The sequence below is a fragment of the Miniopterus schreibersii genome (assembly GCF_964146895.1).
Source record: "Miniopterus schreibersii genome assembly, chromosome: 6".
NCBI lineage: Eukaryota > Metazoa > Chordata > Mammalia > Chiroptera > Miniopteridae > Miniopterus > Miniopterus schreibersii.
In genome coordinates this window covers 73,422,843-73,442,393 of record NC_138107.1, presented here as the reverse complement: position 1 = coordinate 73,442,393, position 19,551 = coordinate 73,422,843, and the positions used below count along the sequence as shown (strand labels likewise).

The 19,551-nt window shown below is 34.8% G+C and overlaps 1 protein-coding gene across 1 annotated transcript in view; it reads left to right on the top strand.

Annotated features, from left to right (window-relative positions):
* MAP3K5 (mitogen-activated protein kinase kinase kinase 5) overlaps positions 1–19,551 on the top strand; it is a 159,001-nt gene that overhangs the window by 62,135 nt on the left and 77,315 nt on the right. The window contains exons 6-7 of the mRNA XM_081140018.1: positions 1,356–1,462; positions 4,100–4,270. Of these exons, the coding sequence (XP_080996144.1) occupies positions 1,356–1,462; positions 4,100–4,270 (278 nt within the window). The remainder of the gene's footprint in view (positions 1–1,355; positions 1,463–4,099; positions 4,271–19,551) is intronic.

Genomic DNA, 19,551 nt, shown 5'->3' with positions numbered 1-19,551 from the left:
ATAGTATAGTATATAGTATATAAAATCTTTTTCATATAGTATATTTCGTATAGTATATATATATACTATATATAGTATATAGTATATGGGAGTGTTAACATCAAATTTCAGTTAACTAACAAGTCATTCACCTTAGTACATGTAATTTTTTTTATTGACTCGCTCGTATGCTTTCTGTCCCAAGATTTTATGATGAATGAGATAGACTCACGTGAGTAACAGTCAGTGATTGTGAAAGACTTGTATGGTAAAGGTCTTTTTCGTCCAAAAGAACAAAAAGAAAAATCTGCATGCATAGCTGACCCTGGGACAGTCTGTTCTATTCTGTTAGCCTCAGGTACACCTGTCAATAAGTAAAAGCTTTGTTTTGACAAATAGCCAAAATTTTTAGAGTTTTGTGGACATATCTCCATTGAAATTATGTTGCTTAAAATTGATAGTGCAAGATCCGGCTAGCCAAAAGCAAGAATATGCAGTTGACCAAGTATAAAAATAACTTTATAATCTTTTTAATTTTTTAATTACAGTTGACATACAATATTAGTTTCAGCTATACAACATAATGATTAGACATTTTTATAACTTAGGATGTGATCACCCCACATAGTTATCACAATATTGTTCACTCTGTTCCCTATGCTGTACTTTTACATCCCTGTAAAAAAACCTTTTAAAATATATAATATAAAACACACTCATATGCCATATTATTTTTATTGACATGTCCTAAAATTGTAAAAATCTGGTAAGTAGAGTGAAACCCTCTCTGGGGTTGGGATTTGCCATTAGATTTTTACAGTAAAATTTAAGTGAGTTCTGGTTTCTTATTTTCAGCCTTTCAGGCCTGAGTAAACCTCCGTGTGAACAGCAGAGATTCACACATGTGAAGAGATGTGGCACTTAGGATCCTATGACTAGAGTAGCTTATTCATGTTGAAATGAAATAGTTTTGTTGCTTATAACAGAAGTTCATTCACGCACTCCATATTCTTGATATTTTGGAAATTATTTCCCTGAAAGTAATTGATAGGGCACTAATACCAGGAATCTGGTCCCATGGAGAAGTATAACCGCCTCATTAAGTCAGTATAGCATTATCATGTTAGATGGTTTATTGTTTTTGCTAGTTAGATGTGGTAACTCTGTATTTCTAATGTTTTAATCTATATAATCAAAACCCTTATTATTTTTTTTAAGTTTCATCTTGGCTTTAGCTTTTTCAATGTATCCCTTGGATTTCAGTTCTTTTTTTAATGCCCTACTCAGATTCAGATATCTGGTTGTCAAAAAGCATGTCATTGTCAGAACTTTCTCCTAGTGGTTTAATTCTCTGCTGTTCTCCTCTTGTTTAAAAGGAATATGATTCTATTGTGAAGCTGGTAGAGACTTTAGAAAAGCTGCCAACCTTTGATTTGGCCTCCCATCATCATGTGAGGTTTCATTATGCATTTGCACTGAATAGGTAAGAAGAAATATGTTCACAATGTGTTAACATATTATTTTTTAACCTGCATGTTCTTTCTAGGGTATGTTTTTGCCTTAGCCCTGCAACCACTCCCTATTAGAATGCAATATTAATATTTCCACTTCGACCATATAAAACATAGAAAGTGTGCATTCTGACTTTTTGGTCAGTAATCAAAGGTTCTCACTGTTTTTATATTAAAATCCTTAAAATTCTTCTCTGTCAAAGTTTGTATGTGCTATTTATATATTTTTAGAATTTTTAATTACATGAATATGATGTTATCTTTAAGCAAATATACTCAACGCCGAATGGTTATTCACGCAAAAATTGACTAAAGTAGGGTAAGGGTAGTTATATCTAGGTGAACATATTCCAAATCTAAGAATATTTTCACTGGGCCTGCTCTGAATACACCTAATTATAATCAGAACTCTACTGGCTACATTATAGGTTATGTGTCCATGAATCTTCTAAGTCTAGGACTAACACTGCTGCTTCTAGTCCTGCCTCTATCCCTTCTGTCCACATCATGGCACACACCTCAGTGCCACTTTCTCCCCAGAGTCCCCATGGAGGGCCATCCCTGCTCTGGCTGTGCAGAGGCCTAACACACTGAACTCTCCAAAGCTTAGTTAGATGTGCTTTTTTTTTCCAAGGTGGAGAGTTGAATATATATGTGATTACCACAACTCAAGAGAATGATAAAAAGAAAACTGGAGGGGACATCCCATCTTTTGAGCACTTGCCATGTATCACTTAAGGCTTGATTATTTTACAGATGAGGAAACTGAAGCCTGAAAAGGTTGAGTAACTTTTCTTCAAGGCTCATAGTTAGTGTGTCATAAAAATGAGGCTCAGACCCAGATCTGTTTGATGCTGATGTCTGTGTTTTACATCACTAGGTTCTCCTGCTTCTATCTACAAAGAAAAAAGTCAGCATGCTATTTAATCAGAGATTGTTTCTTTCCTTTTTTATCCACCCAAGCTGTAGAACTTGCTAACTTTATTGATAAATGTATAATAAAAGTATATTTTATACCCCCATTTATTAAATATATTTCTCTTTATATTTGACAGAATTAGGTGAGACCTCCAGAGATTACCTGCCCAACTGGTTTTCAAATAAGTCTTTCTTTTTTTAATGGGAATTTTATTTTTTTCAGGGTGAAACTTTTTAAATATTTTATTCTTAATATCAGAACTAAATGGAGATATACAAATTGTAAAAAGTATCTCAATAAGCATCAATATTGTGTCAAAGTTCAAATCCCTAGGACATAAGAAAAAAACTATGCTTTTGTTTTGTATTACTAGATTTTTCAATCCACACTTAAATCTTAACTCTTAAGTTCTTTTTAGGAAAATTTGTTGAAATTATCAGAAAGATTTTACAGTCACCGTTTGAATTCTCTGGCATTTGGAAGATCACTGAACCCTAATCATTAAAACTAAAACTGCTCTAATTCTATTGCATCCCAAAGGCTCAAGCTTGCCAGTCCTTTTTGAAAGATGGAATAGACTATGTTCTATTTTGAAATGAAAAATGAAAGTCCATAAGAGCCTCTTACATTTTTCTTTATGTTTTATCTTTACCTTTTAAAAAATAGGATATAATGAATTGATAAGAATATTTTGTATGAAGAGCTTTTCTAAACTCAAGGTCTTTAGGACAGAGTAAAAGGATTTTATAGACAGAAAGAATTAAAGTAGTAGTTGAGAATAGAAATTACTTTTTTGATAACAACTTTATTGAAATATAGCTCATATCACATAATTTATCCATATAAGATGTACAATTCAGTGGTTTTTAATATATTAATAGAGTTGTATAAGACCATTGACATAATAAATTTTAGAACATGTTCATTACCCCAAAGAAACCCCTACGCATTAGCAGTCACTCTGCTTTCCCCCCCCCCAAATTCCCCAGACCTAGGCAACTACTAATCTTTTGATCTCTATAGATTTCATATAAGTGGAATCATATAATCTGTAGTCTTTTGTGACTGGCTTCTTTCACTTAGCATATTGTTTTCAAGATCCAAGAAATAAGTTAAAAGAATTTTTTATCTCATTTTAAGAATGTTCTATACATACTTGCTATTTTAAAATGAGTACATAAAGCAGCTTCCTTTAGTTAATTAATTGGTCACACATAGAAATTAGGCAATCTTTGGGTTAAAGTTGATTTGTTGGTATTGTCTGTGAATTATTTGCTCAGTGTTTTGGAGCAAAAGCTATTAAAACCTAAAGTCATGGTTTTGTTCCTGTTTGGATTAGTTGACTCTGCCCCATTTAGGGTCACAAATTGCATTCCTAGCCTCACTTCACCAACTTGAACCTGCATATAGACTGCAGGGAATTTGGAAGGTCTGTGGATATATAAGAACAAACCATCACTGTTATCAGAAAGGTAATTCAAGAGAGATCCTTGTTAGACCCAGGAGACGTGCAGTAGGATTAAAAAAACAAAAAGGCTTGGGACAGAGGTTTACAGAGGACTCTCAAAATTTAATTGTTTTTATCCTGCTAAACTTCACTAATGTGAATCAATATATTAGAGTTTTAAAAAGATAATTGACCTGTATTGCTTCTGTATTGAAACAAGGATGTTTTCTTCCCCTACCTTAGGAGGAATCTCCCTGGAGATAGAGCAAAAGCTCTTGATATTATGATTCCCCTGGTGCAAAGTGAAGGGCAAGTAGCTTCAGATATGTATTGCCTAGTTGGTCGAATCTACAAAGACATGTTTTTGGACTCTAATTTCATGGACACTGAAAGTAGAGATAATGGAGCTTTTTGGTGAGTATGTAGGATAAGATGCCTGATAAACCTAAGACATAAAAAAACTGTTTGCAAATTAAAGTGTTAAATTACTGTTATTATAATTTAGATTATGTATTTTGAAATAAACCTTAGAATTTATAGCTTTAGGAAACAAGTTTGACTAAATTCATTTAATATACCAGAGGAAACAGGTAAGTTAGATGAAAAGATATTTTTTAGAAATACAGTTTTGTGTAACGTTTATATAAAGACATGAAAGAAGAGCTGAATGAACAGGAAAATATACCAAGTTTGTGGATGAGAAGACTTGGTATTTTAAAGATGTAAATTATCCTCAGAAGGGCTTTTTATGTAATTTGACAAATTGATTCTAAAATATATTTGAAAAATAAAGGACCAAAATAGGCAAAGCAATTTTGGAGAACAAGGTGGAGGGACTTGCTCTACCAGATAACAAGACTTACTATATAGATGTAATCATTAACACATTGCAGTATTAGTGTCGGCATAGACAAGTAAAACACTGGAACAGAAGAAATAGCCTGGAACAGACTGAGATATTTATGAGACTAGACTTATATGTCAGAGTAGGAAAACTATGACCAGAGGGGAAAAGATGAACTCTTCAGTAATGCTACTGGAAAATTGGTTTATCAGCTTGTAAAAATAAAATCGGGTCCCAAAAAAATAAAAATAAAATCTAAGTGAATTAAAGACTACAATATAAAAAAATACTTTTAGAATAAAATGTACAAATTGTACTTATGACTTTGGGGTAAGGATGAATTTCTTAAACAAGGTTTAAAAATACCATAAACCATAAAAAGAAAACATTCGAAAACTGAGTACATTAAAACTTGCTTCTGCTCATCAAGGTTCTGGCTTTTGGAAATGGAAGAGTAGGTTCTATTGCATTGATTCTCTGGAAAATAACAATAAATACTCGGAAAACACTTTTTAAAAACATTTGAGAGCATTCAAGAGTGACTAAAAGTAGTCATAAACTAGAGAGGTTTTGATTCTTGGATGAAGGACACCACATTGGTTAAGATCCATATTTAAATGACTTTTCCCCTGACACATTCCCTAGTCTGGAGGGCATAGGACACATAGAACTCAAAAAAAAAAAATCAGTCTTACTGGCCTAAGGAGTCAGTTTGATGCTGCCAGAGTGGCTGGAAATTGAGTGCGATACCCCCAAGTGAAGGAACCAGTGAGAAAGAGCCCCACAATCTGTATATAAATTCCCCTTCAGTTCTTGGCTGACCCCTGATGTGTGCAAAGGAGCCTGAGCAGAAAATAGCCGCTAGAGGCTAAATGAACTGAACAGGATTTCATAAGCTGCTCAGTGTAGAAGAGACAATTTGGAGTTTAACCCTCACCAAGTTAAGAGGGGATGAATAAACAGTTTGAGCTTTCCACTGAAACTTCGGAAGGGCCAAGGCTTAGGAATTAAGAACTTCATTCCAGGACTAAGGAAGTGCACTGAAATTGAGAGCAAAACCAAAACAGAGACACTCTAATAAAACCTAATACCAAACCTCCACATGATCAATAATTTATTTGCCTGTTGTAACAAAACTCATACTCTTAAGAGGAGGATAACAGAATCCAAACTCTCTACAACATATCTTCCAAAATGCTTAATACACCATCAGAAACTACTAGATTGTGAAGAAATAGTAAAGTGTGTTCCATAATCAAGAACAAATCGGTCAATAGACCCACAGACAACACAGATTTTGGAATTATCGGAAAAGGATATAAAAATAATAATATATTAAGGAGACTACTGGAAAAGATGGATATTGTGGATGAAAATATGAAGAATTATAGGACATATATGTAAATGAGAAGAACCAAATGGAAATTTTAGCACTGAAGTAAAAATTTCATCAGAAGAGGTTAACAGCAGGTAGGACACAATATAAAAAAGAAGCAAAAAACTTGAAAACAAATTATTAGAAAGCATTCAAATTCAAGCAGAGGAAAGAAAATAATTGAGAAATTAAATCTCAGTGACTTGTGGAATAGCATTGAACAGTCTAACATACTGTCGATTGGAGTCTGAAGAGAGAAGAGAGGTGGTATAGTAGGAAAAATACTTGAAAAATTAGTGGCCAAGTATTATCCAAATCTGACAAAACAGACAATAAAACAGCCCACAGATCTAGGAACCTGGGCAAAATCCAAGCAGGATAAATTCAAGGAAAACCATGCCTTAGCACATCATAGAGTTGCTGAAGAAAATCAAAGGAAATATCATAAATGTAACCTAGGTAAAAAGATACATTATTTTCAGGGTAAAGAGTGTGTGCTGACTTCTCATCAGAGGGAAGCCAAAAGACAGTGGAATAGCTTATTTAAAGTGCTTAAAGAAGAAAACAGCCAGCCAATAGTTCAGTGGTAATGTCTTTAAAAAATGAGGTGAAATAAAGACTTTTCTAAAATAAAAAAATAAAAAACTGAGATAGTTTGTTACCAGCAGGTCTTTACTACAAGAAATGTTAAAGGGACATCTTTAGATTGAAGAAGTGATACCAGATGGAAAGTTGGATGTGTAGGTAGAAATACAGAGCACTGGAAATGGTAAATATAGGAATAAAAATCAAAGATATCAACAAAGTGAAAAAATAAACCACAGACAGGGAGCAATACACATTACCAATGTAGAATTTGTATTCAATATATGTAAATAATTCCTAAAATATTTAAGAAAAAATATTATAAATGGGCATAGGCTATGAACAGGCCATTTACAAAAGTGGAATCACAAATGGCCAATAAACATTTTTAAAACATATAAAAAGATGCTTTACCTGCAAGCTAAAACAACGATATACCATTTTATACTATTTATATTAACAAAAAATTTTAAGCCTCCCAATATCAATTGTTGGCAAGGATGTTAGAGAAATGAGTCCTAATTCCCTCCTGGTCGTGGTAGAAATTTTTATGACCACTAAAAGATTTTGGCATTATCAAGGAATGTTGATAGCTAGCCTACCCTAGATCTAGCAGATCTACTCCTAGTTATATACCCTTAGGGAACTCTTCAAGTTTCTCTCCATAGACGTGTCATCATTATATATATATTATGTTGAGCAAAATAAGCTAATGGCAGATAGACAACAATATCGTTTATAGAAACTTTGAAAACAATCATACACATCTAAGAAAGGTGTAGATGCATGAATTCACATCCTAAATTCCCAGTTCAGTATGTTAGTTATCAGTGGGAAGGGAGTAGAAAGGGATCGTGCAGTGATTTACATGTAGCTGCAAGAATATTTAAAACATTTTATTTCTTAAGCTGAGTGATGGGTATGTGAGGGTGTTGCTTATATTATTATTGTACTTCTTAGTATTCCTAAAGCATTCCTAAAATATCCCCTGATTAAAAAAATATATTAAAGGAGGTTGATATACTTCAGGAGTTCCTCCAAGATAGTCATAAAATTTTTTAAGTTACAGAACAGAAATCTTAACTTTTAAAATCTTTTATTTCAGCAGTTTAACAGGGAACTGAAATTCGGATAATGGATTATAATCAGGGAGGACAATTTAGGGACAGTGTTTTCTTAGATCCTTATGGAAAGCTTCAGTTTGGACTTTGACATTCATATTATAAATTTTTGTTACAACCCCAAGAGTTTCACATTTTCTCTTAACTAAGTTTTCTTGCAAAAGAGGAATATAACTGTGCAGTCTATTACTAGAAGATTTACACTTTACGAAAATTCTTAATTGTAAGAGGATTAGAATCTTATATTTGAAGCATTATGGCAGTATAAATACTTTAATATGGTAGTGATAATGAAATTCAGAGGTAATCTTTAAAGGCCTGATTTTCATGGTCAGTGAATTTAAATGGAAAACATTTCCTATGAAGTTAGTGAGCATTGTGCACAGGAATAAAAAAGCAAACAATTTAGACTTACAGAGAGCTTTCAAGGTCACATAAAGTTTAGTTATGAAAGTTTTTTTCTGGTTGTATTTTTGTTTTAACTTTCTGTATTTCCAGATTCTGGCTTCTTTTTTTGGTTCCCATTTAGCTTAGGAACATTAATTGTCTCTCAGAGGAGCTTTGTGTTCATGGTCTTCGGGTCAAATTGAAGATGTCAGATTTCTATGATTTCATTTTAAGGTATCCACTAATTTTCTAGGAAGAACAGGGAAGGCTGTTAGAGCTCAACGCCTTTTAATGCGGAGTCCGTAGGAGTTGATCTTGTGTTGATCTTGTGTGTGTCACTCACTGATTTATTTAGTAATATAAGAATGTCACTTTTACTGTAGATTACTTATCTCTAACCTTCCATTATTGTCATTATATCCTTTTGCCCTAACAGTTGCTAAGAAGGCTCCCCCCCATTTTAACGGGGTGTTTTTTTCATGTCCTCACCCTGTAAAGCTCCGTCCGTCTTTCTTAGTGTTTTGATCCAGCTCCCACAGGACTGCAAACCCATTCATTTGTGTTGGTGTATTGGCATTGTCTTTAACCTTCATTTCTGTTAGAGCTGAGACTAAAAGCACCTTGTCAAAGTGCTCACACAAAGGCTATCACCGAGGTTATTAGGCTTCCCGCCAGACTTACCCTGGATTCCATATTTCCTGAGTCATGGGTCCCCAAAGAGATGATTCAGCTGACCTTTTTTAAGCCTCTGGGTTTTCACCTGTCAGATACTGGTGCTGGGATAAGAAGTGGGATGTCAAGGCAGGTAGTGAGTCCCACAGGCTCCTTTCCATTGACACTTTCCATGGCCTGACTCATTTTCTGTTGGCTTGAATAGACAGTGATCTACTGACCATGGGTAGTTTAAGGATGAGAGCTTCAGCATAGTAGAAAAACAGTCCCAAGCAGTTGTGATCACAGTGTCTCATAGACTCTGGCAGTTCCCCTTTCTAACATCATTACAGAGTTCAGTGTTCTTGCCCATTATTAGAGGGAGAAAGTTTTACACACTGAGCATTATATTTGGCACAAGTACTGTACCTAGGCACCCTTTTACTTCTAGGTGACCCTCTAATGCAAGTCTGTCTTCTGATAGGTTTCCTTGCTGGGCTCAGAGTGCAAAAACAGAAAATAAGAAAAATGTTTATAGCTTAGATATTTTAAGTTTGCAGAATTGTAGTATGTAAGAACAAACTTTCATTGTTGAGTCTTACCTGGAAGAGAGGATGAATTGTGCAAAAATAGAAAATATAAAAGTTTATGGTTTAGATTTTTCTGAAGTTTGCATGGATGGAGGGTGAGTGGTTTGAATCAACATGTCCTGCTGATTTAAGTATTAAGAAACAGTAGTTCTCTAACATTTGGTTTTTCATTGTTACTTTCTTAGTTATTTTTCACTGAAGCTCTTGCAGATAGCTAAAATAATTCCATTTTTCTCTGTTTATATTTCTATAATCCAAGTTAAGATATGAAAAATGCCTTTTTGATCTATAGATAAACAGATTAACTTTCAGTTACTAAAATATGTAGCTTTTTATCATAGCTGTTCAACATCAAGTTAAGTATATGTTAAAGAAAGCAGTGATGCCCGTCACGAGTCTTAGAGGATATTGGGGCTGATACAGGAGAAAGAACAAGAGGAGACATTGAACCCGGGAGGATATTCAGCTTTCAGAGTATGAAATATTGTGACCAAGAGCCTAGAGTCACACCCTAAACAAAGGCCACGGAATTTCTGAAGTGATAGACTTAACTGGAATGACCCCAGGAAATATTATGGACCATGATTTAGAGGGCCATGGAAAGTTCACTGCCAAGATTTTGTCCAAAGTTTTTTAACCTAATTTTAAAAAAGAAATAACTATGAAATAATTATGCTGAATTTATATGCAGATGACTTAGAACATTTTGTTATATTGGAGGCTTAGGCAAGATGGACATTTTTCTTCCTATTTTACATCTGAGGCATTTGAAATGCAAAGAACTTAAGTCAATTTCTTGATGTCCTGTGACTGATAAAATTCCAAATCTAGTTTTTTTTTCAGATCGTGTTGTTTTTACTACATTGCAGGGACACACATTTCCTGGAATGTCTATACTGTTTTGTTGAAGAGCATGGACTTTTGGGAAACTGACAGGAGAAAAAAGTTGACTTAGTGTAATCTCAAGCAAATTACTTAACCTTTAGGAAATTTTTTTATTTAAAAATAATAATATCAACCTAGGTGAGTTAGACTGTTCTTAGCATCCTACAAGTAGCAGAATGCTCCAGTGGGTTTAAACAATAAGGAAATGTATCTTTCAAACCCTGAAGTGCAGAAATAGGGCTTCATCTGGCATACGTTGAGTTGGCAGCTTAAAAAGGTGAGGCGGGGTCTGTTCCATCATTATTGCCCTGGGTGGCTACAGCTGTTTCAGGCATCAATCTAATTTAGCTACACCAAGGTCTGGAGATGAATGAGGCCATCTTTTTCTGTATTTTTGTCATAGGACTGAGAAAACACATTCATAAAAATCTACCCCATACTGGAAATATCAGGGGACACTTTGTAAAGTATATGATTGTCTAACTACTATACTGTACACCTGAAACTAATACAAAATAATATTGAATATAAACTGTAATTGAAAAATAAAATTAATAAGTAGGGGGGAAAACCCTACCCCAGACTTTCCTTACGTTTCTTTATGCTTCTAGTATTTCATTATCAATCCAATACTACACAAATCACTGGCAAGATTATTACAGCTGGTTTAGACTGATCACTTTAGGAGGAATGAATGCTCTTTTGTGAGAATTAAGAATAGTAGGCATTTGGTGTTATGTCCTTAGTATATAATATGTGAAAATGTTTTGTATTTCTTTATATATTGTTATAATTATCCCTGTTCAAAATGAATATTAACGAGATTAAATTTCCCTTTTCCTAAAATATTCATAAGTTTTCTTTCTGTTTCTGGATGTAGCTGAAGCTAATGAAGGAAAATTATAGGGTCTTTGTATACTTTTTGCATAAGCTTTGTTTTAACTTCATATGCCATGGCTGTTATGGGGTCACATGGAATAGGCAGAGATTGGACTCATATTTGATGTTAGAGATGATGCTATTCTTTCTTAAGGGGAGATATGAAGTCTTTTTTAGAACTTTGAAAGCAAAATAGGTGTCCCTACTGTATTAGCATAATCATGTCTCTCCTGTTGTAATGCCAAAAAAAGATCTATAGGCAGGAAATTAAAAGCATTAAAGTATTTATTAGCATTACTGTGTTCATTTTTCCATAGTAACTTGGGAAAGAACAGACGGCCTTGCTTTATCAACTAATTTTATTTTACGTCAGTGACAGTGTTGTTCAAACAGTAGTGTGTGCCTAATAACACTTCAGTTTTTATATTATTAATGGGGTTGGCTTCACTTTGGAAGAGTTATGTAACAAACCAATCAACCTACAAATAAAGACTAATGTCTATTTTCCATTTGCCAGATTAGTCCTTTATTCTTTTTCTTGGCTTTAAGATATCTTTCTCTGTGTTATCTCTATTTTCACTGCCCTCCATACCCCCCAGAGTTTTATCTCACCATTTTTCCATTGACATCATTTTTTGTTTAGTTTTTTATTTTGTCTATTAGGTGAGTTTCCCATTTTTGGATGATTTTTATTTTTAGAACACATAGCCTGAAGAGTTTAATGACTCAGCATGACACCCAGCTCATTGGTATGCAGACGTAGATGGCTCCTAAGGAGCCAGCAATTCCAGGATGACCTGGAGACTTGGGTAAAACACACTGTATGTCCACTGTTGCTTTGTAAACAAGCTTCATGGTACATTGATGCCTTGACCTTGATTTAATACTGCACTCATCAGATGATAGATTGGATGAAGCTCTGTTATGGCATGATCATGTTAAATTTCAAGAATGATGATGTTTAATATGTCACTGTGGAGGTTTCCTGATTGTGGCTAACAAGTATTGAGCACCTAAAGAGAGCAGCTAAAGCTTGTTTTATGTAACGTAGTTGTCATAGAGATGAGTGAGAGAACTAGATGTTTGCCAGTGTTAGGTTGAAACAAGAGAATATGGAAGAATAGGGGTGATTTCACTCCATAAACCAAAGCAGTCATTTCCGAGCCTGGCTGAACATCCTGTCAGTGGGGCACTTTTTCACAATATTGAGTTCATTGCCCCTGGAGATTCTCTCAGGGGTCCATTTTATTCAATAGTTAACCATAATTGATAGTATGACTATTCCCTTTTATTAAGTGTTTAGATTTTTCCCATATTTTTGCTGTTTCTCCTTCCTCCTAAATCTTTACTGTTGTTCACACCCTTAAAGATTTAATTAAGTTTAACCTCCTGGCCCCACCTCTATCTGCTCCTCTTCGGAGCATTCCAAAAAGTGTCTCCACCCATCTTCCCAGCCTTCTTAGAATGTGAGCTCTGCATTTTAATTTGTTGTAAAATTATTGGCAGTTACTGTAAAGATAGTTTAGATTGATCATAAACATATGAAAACTGTTCATTCTCAGAAGCAGTCAAGTGCACCTTAAAACCCTGAGCTATGCTTTCTTGTGATCAGTTGGCAAAGGTGAAAAGAGATGAGAATACTTTATTTTGGCATGGGTGCAGTGGAAAAGTGTCTCTCCTACACTGCTCTTGGGAATATGAATTGGTAAGACCTTTCTGGAAATCAGTTTGGCATTGTGCATCAAGAGTTTTGAAATAATTCCTGTTCTTTAGTCTACTTACATCCTTTGGAAACCATCCTAAAGAAATAGCACATACAGAAAAAAAGATAATGTATACAACAGTGTTCACTACACTGAATTTTATGTTAACAAAAAATTAAAAGAAACCTAAATGTCCAATAGAAGGGAAAATTTTAAATGAATGATAACATCCCCATGCGATAGAATATCATTAATTCAAAATTGGAGGGGGTTGGTGGTAAAACAGCAGGGTAGGGCAAAAGTAGGTTTACAGTTTTGAGTACATGAAACAGTTCATTTTTTGTATTATTTATTAATTATTGTATTATTTTCCATACAAACTACGTTAAACTTACTATTGCCTTTACCCTGTATACATGTCATGAAACTTACCATTTTAACCATTTTTAAGCATGCAGTTAATTCAGTGGCATTAAGTACATTTGCATTGCTGTGCAACCACATCGCAATCCATCTACAGCCTTTCTCCTCTTGCGTAACTCAAACTCTATTCCTGTTAAACAATTTCCTGTTCTCTCCTCCCCCAGCCCCTGGCAGCCGCCATTCTATTTTCTGTCTTATGAATTTGACTACTCTAGTACTTCATGTAAGTGGAATCATATGGTATTTGTCTTTTTGTGTGTGTGACTGGCTTATTTCACTCATCATGATGTTCTCCAAGTTCATCCATGCTGTAGCGTGTGTCAGAATTTTCTCTTTTAAGGCTAAATAATCATATTTATACACCACATTTTGTTTACCCATTTACTTGTCAGTGGACATTTGGGTTGTTTCCACATTTCGGCTATTGTGAATCATGCTGCCGTGAACAGTGGCGCACAAATACCTGTTTGCGTTCCCTGCTTTCAAGTCTTTTGACTATATACCCAGGAGGAAATTGTGGTTTAAAAAAATCCTTAATATCATATCAAATTTTAAAAGATTATAAAAATAGCATGATTCTCTTTTTTTGGGGGGGGGGAAGTATGCATATAGTAAAAGGAATGGAAGAACATAGCTAGAGTTTGGGGCTCTTTATTTTCTTTCTGACTTTTCTGTTATAAGGAATATATACAAATACATAGTTTGAATTAAATAGAGCCCCCCCATTTCCAGATGAAGTCAACAGTGATTTGGCAATAGTTTTCTAATGCTGTCCTGCTTTGCTTCTGAATTACATAAGTGATAATTTCAGAAATATACCTTAAGATGTAATGCACCATGAAATTCAGTGTAATTACTTGTATGTCTCACACAAAGAATCACAGCTGTTTATATCACAGAGAAGGAAAAATGACAGCTAAACAGAAAGAACTTGACTTGAGCTTAATTTTTTCTTTGACGGCAAGTGCATGTTCTTCAGATAGAAGTAATCAGTTCAAGAGTATTTCCTTTATTCTTGACTTTGTTGAACATCTCAGTGCAGATGCAAAAAGTGAACTAAGGCTTTCTTATAAAGACTTCATCGCTCACTTCTAATCAAGTACTTAGAGCTAGCTTGCAGTCAGCTAACAGATAACAGTGCTAGTAAGGCCACCCTGGAACAAAACCAATTGTTTTGAAAGCTTAATGAGAAGTTTGCATCTTTTAAATCTAATAATGAATTGAAGAATACAAATTACCCTCTTTCTACAAATATTTAGTACTAAAAGAGAAGAAGATGAACAGTAGTTGGAAATACCTTCGTGCAGTTACTCAAAGTCACTAGACTTCCCTTAAGGTGTGAATGTCTGGTTCCATCCTTAAGATTTGTTTTCTTCATGAAGTCTTTAATTTAGCTTCACTCACATATAATCATTTTATTTATCTTTATAGATAGGTTTAAAGTATTAATCATTTTTTAGAGATTTCTTTATGTAAGGACTAACATTGTTCATGTTCTTTTATCCTCTTGCTAGTTAATCTATGAAGTTTTCAATGACAAAATTTCTTCTTCGGTGCATTTTTATGGGCACATTAAGCAGTCTTGTCATATCAGTCTTTTACAAATGTTAGTCTTCAGTCTAATAAGATTGATTAAATATGTTTTGTGACAAACACCATTCTTTCCAAGAATTCATTACTAGCTATTTCTGCTGTAGATAGAGTACAAACTTTATCCTTAATATAAAAGCAGTTCTCTCTGTTTTTCTTTCCTATTGTTATCTTTCCTTTTTCACCCACCTCCCTTTTACTTTAAAAAAAAAGTAGTGAAAAAGCACTAAAAAAACCCCCAACTTTTAACAGACACCAAAGGGTAGGCAAAGTAATACAGAGAAGAGGGCTCAGGCCTTGGAATCCAGCAGAACTGGGTAAAATTCCTGTTTGACCACTTCTAAACTGCATGGCTTAGTGTTTCCATGCTTCAGTTTCCTGGTCAGCAAACCTGAGGAAATCCTTCCTGTCTTCAAGATTTGTCATAATTAGAAGTATTAGGCCTGACGGGTCCAGTATAATGCCTTATACCTAGTAGGTGCTCAGTAATCTGGGCCAGCTAAAATTATTGTTTCTTTTACCATTTGGTGTTAATCACAGCTTTTTGAACGTCATCTGTGCTATATTGTATTTCTGTTAGAAATACACTGTCCCTGTTTGTAGAAAGAGCGTATATTCCCACCCCATGGCACGAGGTTTGGGTGTGTGTCTTGATCGATGCTCATTATGAACATAAGTTTAAGAGCCATGTTGTGGTTGTGCTATGTGTACTTTTCCTTAGCTAATTCCCAGAGGAAGCTGTTCCTACACGCTAGATCCCAGAGGGAAAACAGTGTGGAGCAGAGCTGAACCAATATAACGCAGAAAGGTGGCATGAACAGCATTTCAAGCCTCTGGGGTTTGCTGTTGTTTAATATATGGAAAATGAGCACCAAGGAACTAAAGAATAGAAGTGTGCCAATAATAAGGCTCAACATGCTTGGTATAACAGCTTCAAGCTTTTTAGTAGTTGCATGAAAAAAAGATCATGTATCAGTTCTTCAGAGGAAATTGAACTCTCCCTAGCAATAAATGAAAGGAATCTCTCATGTAAGGCCCTATGTAGGCAACAAAGAAAGCTGTATAAACTGTCACTATTTTTATCAAGTAGTGAATTCCAAAAACAATAAAATGTAATGCAATAAAGGTGATACGCAATTCACTCATTTAATGTGGCCTAAGGATGTAGCTTTTTGATCGTATGGTTTTTATCAAGGTCAGGATTTAGACTACTGAAAGAAGTGTATAGATTACTTTTATCTTATGTGAACTGCTGTGTTTATCACTTGTCTCAGCCCAGTTCTTGGTAAGAAGTGTTTGCGTTCTTTGATAAAGCAAATATTTTGTAATCACCTGCAATGTGTCAGGCAGTCTGGTGATTCAGGCACTAGAGATTCAGTGCTCAATATTACTGACAAGTTCCCTGCTCTCATGAGGCATGCATTCTATTGGGGGAGATAGACGACAAAATCTCAGGTGGTTATAAATTCTGTAATAGATAAGAACTGTTTTTTTTTCTTGTGTTATGCTAATATGTGATTTTTAAGAAAATTTTAAAATTTCACGTAAATTGCCATATTTATTGGCATAAAGTTGTTTGGAATATTCTTTTACTTCTTTTTAAGTGCTAGTAGGACCTTTAATTTGTATTTTCTCTCTTTTCCCCTCCTCCCACTCCTCTCTCTCAGACTGCTGGCTAGGAGTTTATTAATTTTACTGATTTTCTTGTCGAACTCACTTTTGGCACTGCCGATAATCTTTGGTGCACAGATGTTTTCTATTTCATTGATTTCAGCTCTTTATTAATGTCCTTTCTATTCTGTTTGAAGCTAATGTGCTGTTATCTTTTTAGATGTGAGCTTAGAACATTGATTATTCAGCTCACTTTTTTCCAACATATGCATTTAAAGGTATAAATTGTTCTGCATCCCAGAAATTTTGACATATTGAATTTTCAATACTGTTCAGCTCAAATACCTTTTAATATTATGGAGTAGATTGCTCTCGTGTTTATTGGTCACATTTTCCTGGCTCTTTGCATGTCTCATTAATTCCTTATTGTATCCCATACATTTTGTATTTAAGAATTATTATTGAGACTGAAGATGATTTTATTTTCTCTAAAACAAGTCTCTCACTGTCCTCTGTTAGCAGGATTGTGTAAGAAGTTGCTTATCTCAACAAATGTAATTGAGTTGAGTTGGGTCTGGGTTTCAGTTTTAGTTGACCAATTCTCTCTCTCTTTTGTCCTTGCTTCTTAGCTGTGACACCCCTTCAGTTTTTAATAAAAAAACAAAGATGCATCTATTTCTTTATCCCTTAAATACTGTGGGAGATTTCATATCTGCCCTTTGGAGTTTTCAGTGTAACCTTTTATTCTCTGACATCATACAGCTCCAAAATTTGGTAAATTTCTTAAGACTGTCATATATTTGCTGCAGCCTCCTCCTTCTTGTGGCGCTTCACTCCTGAGTAGTGCCAGACTTCCGGAGATTTCACTCTCCCTTCCCCGCCCTGCATCCCACAGCCTCCATACAACCCAGCATTCAGTGAATGTCCTGTGGAGAACACTGGTCACATGTTGGGCGTTCCTCCAGGTTTCACTCTCAAGCCAACCCATGCAAGTCTCAAGAAATCCACTAGTTTTTCTTTTCCCTGTTAGAGTTTCAGATAGGTAGAGTTGCTGTGCCTATGCCAAACCTAAGCTTAATCTTACGGTCTGAATCAGCAAATGCCCCTAAAGAAAACAAAAGCAATCAGCTCATCTTGGAAGGGACTTCCCTATCTGGAGTTTCATTGTAATGCTTTTGTTGTTATTGTTGCTTCCATAGATTTTCAGTATCTTCCGAATATTTTTTTGATATATATATTTTTTACCTCCCAGTTGTAACAAGAATGATAGCTTCTGCCTGGCCAGGCATGGCTCAGCAGTTGAGCATGGACCTAAGATCCAGGAGATCGCGGTTCGTTTCCAGGTCAGGGCACATGCCCTGGTTGTGGGTTCGTGCAGGAGGCAGCTGGTCAATGATGACTCTCTCATTATTGATGTTTCTCTTTCTCCCTCTCTCTCCCTCTCTCTGAAGTCAATAAAGTTATATTTAAAAAAAAAAAAAGACATTAAAAAAAAAAGAATGATAGCTTCCAAGTAGACTGCTACATCTTGCTCAAAAACAAGTTTTCTCCCAAAGGGGAACCCTAGTACACTGCTGGTAGGAATGCAGACTGGTGCAACCACTATGGAAAGCAGTATGGAGGTTCCTCAAAAAATTAAAAATAGAGCTGCCTTTTGACCCAGTGATCTCACTTCAAGAAATATATCCTAAGAATCCTGAAACACTAATGCGAAAGAATAAATGCACCCCTATGTTCACAGCAGCACAGTTTACAATAGCTAAGATCTGGAAACAGCCCAAGTGCCCATCAGTAGATGAGTGGATAAAAAAGCTGTGGAACATTCACACCATGGAATACTACGCAGCTGTAAAGAAGAAGAATCTAGTACCCTTTGGGACAGTATGGATGGACCTTGGAGAATATTATGCTAAGTGAAATAAGCCAGGCAGAGAAAGACAAACATCACACGATCTCACTTATATGTGGAATCTAAAGAACTTAATAAACTGATGAACAGAATAGATTCAGTGACATGGAAGCATGGATCAGACTGACGGATCTCAGAGGGATGGAGGAGGGCGGGTGGGTTGAAGGGGAGAGAGTAACCAAAGAATTTGTGTGCATATATGCACAACCCAAGGGCAATAGTGTGGAGAGGGACTGGAGAGGGGAATGGGACGGGGTGGAATGGGTCATTGGGGAGAAAAGGGACACCTGTGATACTTTAAACAAAAATAAACAAAAACAAAAAGTTTTTTCCCACACAGTGAATAGTCTTCTACAATTTAAATGGCCACATAGCTTTCCAACATTTGGAATATATTTTATTCCCTTTTATGCTTTATAATATCATTGCAAATTTAGAGTATTTTCTTATCTTGCAACAAATATCCTTGTAACTAAATTTCTGAGCACATATTTAATACTAAAATTTTTAGTATAAATTTATAGATTTGTAATTGTTGTGTCAATAGGCATGCATAGACATTTTTGTTTTTGTTTTACTTTTACAATTTTGATAGATATTGGCAAATTTGTACAAGAAATACTGTACTAATTTACTTCGACAGTGTGGGAGAATTCCTGCTTCCTGTGGGTAGTATATTAATAATACATGACAGAATTTTATTTCTTTTTAAATATACCTACATGTTATTTTTTATTTTTAGTGGTCAAGTAGTATAATATACTTTATTAATACCACCTACATATTATTTTAATCTCTAGAAAATGTTAAGACTACTTTCTCCTCAATATCCAATTATTGTCATGGAGTCCTATGAGCCCTAGGAAAATATGAATAAGTTATTTTATTGGTATTTATATTTTGGTTAAAATATATGTTGTTTATGGTAACAAAAAAAAATGTAAGCCTAACTTTTCATTTTGGTTAGTTTTGACACATAGGAAGCAGTCATTATTTATTGATTGCTTTGGGCCATGTCTTGCTTTGTGCATCTTTTTTTTAGTATCTTTAAAAGAAGTACTCCATGTTCTTTGGTTTCAGGAGAAATGAAAGAATTTATTTGATGAAAAATATTGCATATCTTGATATGACTTGGTAGAAAG